Source organism: Nicrophorus vespilloides, unplaced genomic scaffold, assembly GCF_001412225.1.
Source record: "Nicrophorus vespilloides isolate i.1.1-1 unplaced genomic scaffold, Nicve_v1.0, whole genome shotgun sequence".
In the NCBI taxonomy this organism is placed as follows: domain Eukaryota; kingdom Metazoa; phylum Arthropoda; class Insecta; order Coleoptera; family Silphidae; genus Nicrophorus; species Nicrophorus vespilloides.
This window is the reverse complement of record NW_017095648.1, coordinates 42,266-49,354: the sequence shown is the minus strand read 5'-3', so window position 1 is coordinate 49,354 and position 7,089 is coordinate 42,266. Positions and strand designations below refer to the sequence as shown.

General features: G+C 30.6%; 1 protein-coding gene across 1 annotated transcript; it reads right to left on the bottom strand.

Moving 5' to 3' along the window:
• Window positions 1-5,391: 5,391 nt before the first annotated feature.
• On the bottom strand, window positions 5,392-6,771 carry LOC108558930 (cytochrome b5). The gene is made up of 3 exons (XM_017916020.1): window positions 6,435-6,771; window positions 5,652-5,854; window positions 5,392-5,556 (listed from the first exon to the last, which is right to left on the bottom strand). Exons 1-3 carry the CDS (start codon window positions 6,540-6,542, stop codon window positions 5,475-5,477), a joined length of 393 nt encoding a protein of 130 aa, XP_017771509.1. The 5' UTR covers window positions 6,543-6,771; the 3' UTR covers window positions 5,392-5,474.
• Window positions 6,772-7,089: the final 318 nt, after the last annotated feature.

Here is a 7,089-nt window from a genome sequence, read left to right as displayed (position 1 = left end):
ATGGTTTGGCTTCAGTTCTTTCCGTGGTTGATGATGATTGATGAAAGGAGTACTAGGAAATTCCGTTGTTGAAGAATTAATGAGAAACAAGTTATACATATAGCATATATTACATGAGTATAGAGTGTAGCGTTAATGATATTGTGGCTGTTAAGCACAACATTCTAAAAAAAAAAAAATAATAAATTATATTAAATAGTTGATAAAACGCTTTTATATTTAAAATCACTGATTTCCCATTTCCTAACTTCTGTAAGTCCTATACTTAAACTGTGCCTAATATTGGGTGAAGTAAAAAGTTCTGAGCGTTTTGTCCCATACATTGAGCTTCTACTTGAGGCCTTATGCAAATGGTTCCAAACGGTTTTCTGGTTATTCTTCAGTTCCTAGGCAAAGGAATAAGTTCTCGCATGACGATTTCCATGATATTATCAACATTTTCGATGATTGTACTACGACGTACATATTACCAGAACGGAAGCATTGGAACCAACGCTTTGCTGTTGCATTTGATACTGAATTAGGGTCCATAAACAACACAAATTTTGTTGGCTGCCTGCTCTGATTTTTTCCCTTTGTCCTAGTGGTACTGAAGTATGTGAATTTTCTCTTTTTTACCTTCATTTTGAAACGCTTTAACATACAACTGGATTCACTAAACACAAAATTGTCAAGGAACTTTTTTTAAAGCGTTATGTCGTCTTTAAGTCGCAGTATAGAATGACAAGATGTAACGTATACATCGTGAGATATGGCTCACTGAAGTCATCTAATGAAAAACGGTCAGAACTTTTTACTTCACCCAATAATTAGCTAATTTGTCCAGACGTTTAGTATACATTTGGTATACATCTAAATAGTAACAAACATAATCCGTTTAAAGAAGATGTTCGTTATCAGAATTGTACGTTAACCCAACATTGATTTAGGAAGCTTCACAAGTAACGGTGGTATGGTGTTCGTTATACGAATTACATGTTATATGTTTGTTGTCCGAACATAAAAAAGTAATAGCATATTTAGAATTAATAAAGTTAATTACTAAACAACTTAAAAAAAAATAATCCAAAACTACCAAAAGATAGCAAACTTTATAATTGCAAATAATGATTTTACAAAAGAAGTAAACTTTAGAAGTGTAAAGTACTTTTTAATTTGTATAGATCTTAAAACAAAATAGGTGAACAATTTTTTTTACTAATTACAATTTGATTGTCACAGTTCCAAATAATTCAACGTGTGTTGCTTCAATTCGTGAATTTTCAATACATATTAAACACACAAAATAATTAATGATATACGTTATTTAATATTTGAATATTTTCACAACAAAACATTCAAATTATAAGGTAGAAAATACATTGAGATTAATTTTTGTTATTTTAGAAATAAACACGATTTTCGCACACAATAAACACATAATTTGTATAAGTTTAGTGGAGAAGCAGAGTTCGTAGGTCAAACAATATCCATAATAAAGATGATATAGTAATAGTTCACTGTGACGTATGAAATTTGCAAGAAATGCGAAAACTCGCATTCGTCGCAATCAGTAAATATACAGTGGAACCTCGCTTTACGAGCAATAGTAATATTACTCGCTTAACGAGCGACATTTCGCATAACGAGTGACGGTGAGAGAAGTCCCGGAATGCGCGCCTTCTACATCATTTTTAAAACTTGTGTATTTTTGAATATGTTTCACTATACGAGTAAAAATCCGGAAATTTCGGAACGGATTAAACTCGTTAAGCGAGGTTCCACTCTATTAAGTTTAGATAAATTATTAACCATGACAATTTTATTTTCTATAGGCCAAAGTTCCTTTTACGAAACGCCAGTTGTATGTTTTCACGTTTTATCGGATTTCGTCTGAATCGTTTAATGTTTACAAAGAAAACAATATCAACAAGTTTACGATCGAATTATTCATTGTATGCGTCTTTTGGCATTGAAATAACAAGATTGTACACATCTCTAGAAACGTATAGTCATTCCATGCAGCAAAACAACAACAGTGATGAATGAACTCAAACACTAATCTAACATATCAGAAGATGATAAAGAATAGACTATGAAATTCATATTAATAAAATATAATTAATTAATTTAAAAAAATGCAATGAAAAGTTGTTTTAAATTACTAGATTAAAAAAGAAATAATTGGTGGGAAAAACATTACAAAAATCGTTTGGTTAATGAAATAAGTCTATGCGAAATTTTGTCAACTGTACGAGAATTATATTTAAGTGTTCATAAAGAATAAATAACTTCATACTTTACATGACAATGATATTGCTTTCTTTTCTATTCACAAGTCAATAATCTCAGCTACTAGATTTGCTTTCTTTTCTTTTGACGACTGTAAATATACATAGTAACAAGAAACGAAAATAAACATTTAACAAAACGAGCTACTAGATGAGAGATTATTAGTAAATATAGAACGTTTTCAAATATAATACACTAATAATTCAAAGAATTACAATTATAAAAAAAGGGTTTGTTTTTTTTCGGGTTTACAATTAAATATGTCATCAAGGACACCGACGTTATTTGTTTATATTGTTTATAAAAATGTCAATAGTAATTATTAAATTGCGTGGAAACTTGGTTCTATTCAATTCGTTTCAAGGAAATAAATGTGAATGTGTATTGAAATACATTCACATGAAATTATTTAATAAAAAAAAATACACCTCTACAGTTTTGCACTGAATACGAGAGTTGTATTAACGAAGATTTGTAAATATTATAAATTAGAAAGAAAAAATTTGATATTAATCAAACTCAATTATTTGGAAAACTAACTAAAATAATTTTACGTAGGTCAAATAACGTGGAAAGTGAATGTCGATAATATAAAGTGTGTATGTGTTCTAAAAATAAATAATATTATATGACAAACAATTATTAGGAAAAACCTCATAAAACGCATTACTTACAAAAACGTAGTGATTTCAGTGAAAATAATAAAGAAGGTATTAATAAATGCCTAGCTATAAATAATTATTTTTTTGTAATTTAGAGTTTACAATGAAAATATATGAATTGAATTGAAAAGATAGTGGAATTGCGTTCATTCTATATAGCAAATGAGTTGTTCAAAATTTAATGATCAACTATAGTAACATGAAAAGCACAAAAATATACGTTACGAAACATTGAATAGTATTAATTGTCTCCCAATTAGTTATGTTCGTTCCGTTTCAAGTACACAGAATACTTTTTGAATATTATCAAGGCGACGACGTCGTGACTAACAATGAACAGTTCGTAATAATATGTTTTTGGACCGGGTTATCGCACACAGAGATTCATTTACGCGCTAAAAATAACAACGTTTCTGGACATTTCTTCAATTCCAATGAATATTGGAACAGCAAACGAGTAAAATAGTTTCTGCTAATGCGAACGGCAGTATTTCGTAAACGTTCGATTCCGTGGAAATTGTATACTATTGAATAACGCTGTTTTTAATTGTCGTGAGCTCTAATTTACTATAAACATTTGATCTACATAACGTCGCAATGCAAAATAGACTTTTATTTGTACATACACAAACAATTTTTTTTGCAAATAATGACTTTTAATTACACTTAGATAATCTGTGTAATTAAATGTACATGATTTGCATATTTTTTCTTTGCAAAATAGTCCAAGTAATAGTATCATAAACAAGTAACTTCTGTATTCATTTCATAGTTAAGCAGTATGTGTAACGAATGGGTGATCAGAACAAATATTGATTAGAATTATGAGTCTAATTACATTTAGATTATCTGTGTAATTGTACATGATTTGCATCTTTTTTCTTTACAAAATAGTCCAAGTAATAGTTTCATAAACAAGAAACTTTGTATTCTTTTCACAGTTAAGAAACACGTGCAACGAAGGGATGAACAGAACAAATAATGATTAGAATTATAAAGTCTTTTAATTACACTCGGATTATATGTGTAATTGTTCATGATGTGCATGTTTTTTTTTTACAAAATAGTCCAAGTAATAGTTTCATATACAAGAAACTTCTGTATTTCTTTCATAGTTAAACAACACGTGTAATGGAAGGGTGATCAGAATAAAATAATTTTAATTACACTTGGATTATCTGTGTAATTGTACATGAATGGCATGTTTTTTCTTTACAAAATAGTCCAAGTAATAGTAATATAAACAAGAAACTTCTGTATTCATTTCATAGTTAAGCAACACGTGTAACGAAGGGGTGATCAGAACAAATATTGATTAGAGTTATGGAAATAGAATGTAGTTAAAGTAATCAACGTGTAATTTTAATTACAATTTAATTGTATATGATTATTCTTTGGAGTTAAAGTATTTGTGTTGATTTGAAACACGTTTTTCTTGTACTGTTAAATAAATATTCTGAGACATAATGTTGATGACAATAACACTTGAACTAATTAAGCTAATAAAACTGTTACTTTTAGTACTTTATTCACTTGGATAATCGTATTTTAAATATTTCGTACAACAATAACGGTTTGATTACTTATTTCAATTGAAAATATGTTCTGAACTTAATTCATATAAGAAACTAGAATTTGACATTACAAAAGAATAAGTTTGAAGAATCTGCTTAGAGATATTTTTATAAAGTATATTCTTTGAAATTGTCAAAATCGATAAGAAAGGTTGGAGAGGTCGAATATTTTAAAAATTGAAAAATTACAAAAAAAAATCGTTGAATAATGTATATTTATTACTATTATTAAAGATATTTGTTGTTATGTAAATACGGAGTAGTTGAAAATATTCCTTTACGATGGTAAATAGTTTATAAAAGTCAAATGAACTACACAATTTCGGGTATGAAAGTAGTTCAAATAAAAAAAATTGGAGAAATCAGGGTATTTTTGATGAAATAAAACGTAATGTAATAAGTACATTGATAAATTCTTTATGCAACAATAAAAAGTACACCAGATTTTTTTAATATAAAATAAAATCTAAACAAATTCATCGCTAATAAAAATTATTACATAAATAATAAAAATATGATGTTCCTTTATTATTATTATTTTCTTTAAATATATACTTTATATTATTTATATTAGCTATGTGTTATATAATATCTTATCTATACGTCCCGTTCTATTTATTTAATTAATGTTTTTCTTGTTGGATAAAAAACGGGACTTATCTAACGCTCTACTTATTTTCAAATAACAAAAAAAACAATGCTATTATGCTTTGCTAAACCACCGAGTTATGTTTGCAAGGTAAATAGAACGTAACGAAAAAATCACCAATAAGATTTTTCGGCTCAACAGGATGATAATGAGAAACGCAACATCATTTTGGAATGGTCCCAGTTTTGGTAAGTGGAAGAAAAGAAGACGATAAAAGAAAATAATAGAGAGAGACTTGAAAAAGAAACACGTATATTGCTGTCATGTGGACGAAACTTAGGCTATATAAGAAAAGAAAAAAACAGGTTAAAGGTGAGTTTAATGGCTTTGGAAATAGAAGCGGTAGATGATTGTCGCTATTACGCCCAGAGTGATTGGGATAATCCAGGACATCAGCGAGCTGCAACAAGTACAAGAGTGAAAGAGTAAGAAAAACAATTACTACTGAATATTGAAGATTTGTAGGTGTTCTTTTTTTGTTATTATTATCGTTACCTTTCGTTAGGTTGGGCTTCGGAGTCGACGGTGGACCAGTTGTGGGTCTTCTGTTTCACTGGTTTGCGTTCGGCTTCGACGATGTCCCCGACCTTGTACTTGGCCATCATTTCCCTGGCGTCGGAGGAATGACCGACATCCTCGAAGGCTTCGCTTCCGTCCTTTCCTGCCTGCTCCAGAAGGACCTCTTCACCGCCGGGGTGCTAAAACAGGGAAGAAAAAAGGCGCGCTTCATTAGCCATTACGATAATAACAAATGATTGCAATTGCATAACGCGCACCGTCAACGTGTGTGCGTGCGTGTTTACTTTTTATTTATCCTTCGCGTTTCTCCCAGGTAAATGGTAGAATGCAATTACATTGGAAATCGTGATTGGTATGTTTCCGAATTAGGATGACCATTGTTAAATCAAAAAAAAATTGTTTTTCAAAAGTATAATTAATGTGTGTAAATAATGTAACGTTGTTTCATGAATATTGCAATTTCGAATCCAAGTCGAGACGAACGAAAATGAGATGAGTCTAATTACATAAAAAGGATGCGACGTACTCGAGATAAGTGTTATCACGATTAGTTAGGATGTTTGATTTGAATTATGTTAAGTCATTGATTGGTACAAAATTTGATAAGTAGGACGACTGTTCCTGAAAAATTAATAGGTACTCCTTGATGACAAACTTAATAAAAACAATTGATGTTAATTGAACTCTATCTTGAGGCGTAGGCTTAATGATTTATGTTTTTTTATCTATTAGTATTCAATGCTGTGCGGATTCTCTTACCTCGTTGAGGAACTTGGTCACATCGTACACCTCGTTGTGGATGATAATCCAGGTGCTGTGGTTATCGTTGTGCTTCTTGACTTCGGCTAACGTGAATTGTTTACCCATGTTGTTGAATGTGTGTAAGTATACTCGATTTAAATGCACCGAATCGTTCGGAAAACTGGAGAACGTGCTCTCTCGATCAGGTCTGTTCTTCTGATGTGGACGCGACTGTACGATTACAGTTCTATGTATGTCCTCGATGAACTTTGATCCTTCGACGTCGCCAATCGCCAACCACCAGCGATGCAATGATTCGGGAAAAAAAACCGACTATACGTAATATGTACTAAGGTAATGTTACAAATGGCATTGCCATCACATCATTCGTCCTTGAAAAGTCAGAGCGATAACCGATACCAACCTTTAGTGCAAGAATCTCGAAAAGTACAAAATTCTTATTGGAATCATTACATCTACATAAAACCTTTTCATTTACAAGAATCGCACTTGCAAAATTGAATAATTAAACAACAATTACTTAATTAGTCGGGATTTTTCTGAAAATCGCATTGAAACACCTTCGTCGAAGCTCAATCTGTTGATGTTCTGAACAACTAATGACGCGTTAAAGAACAAAAAGTTGCCTACACATCATTATTTTTTTGAATTA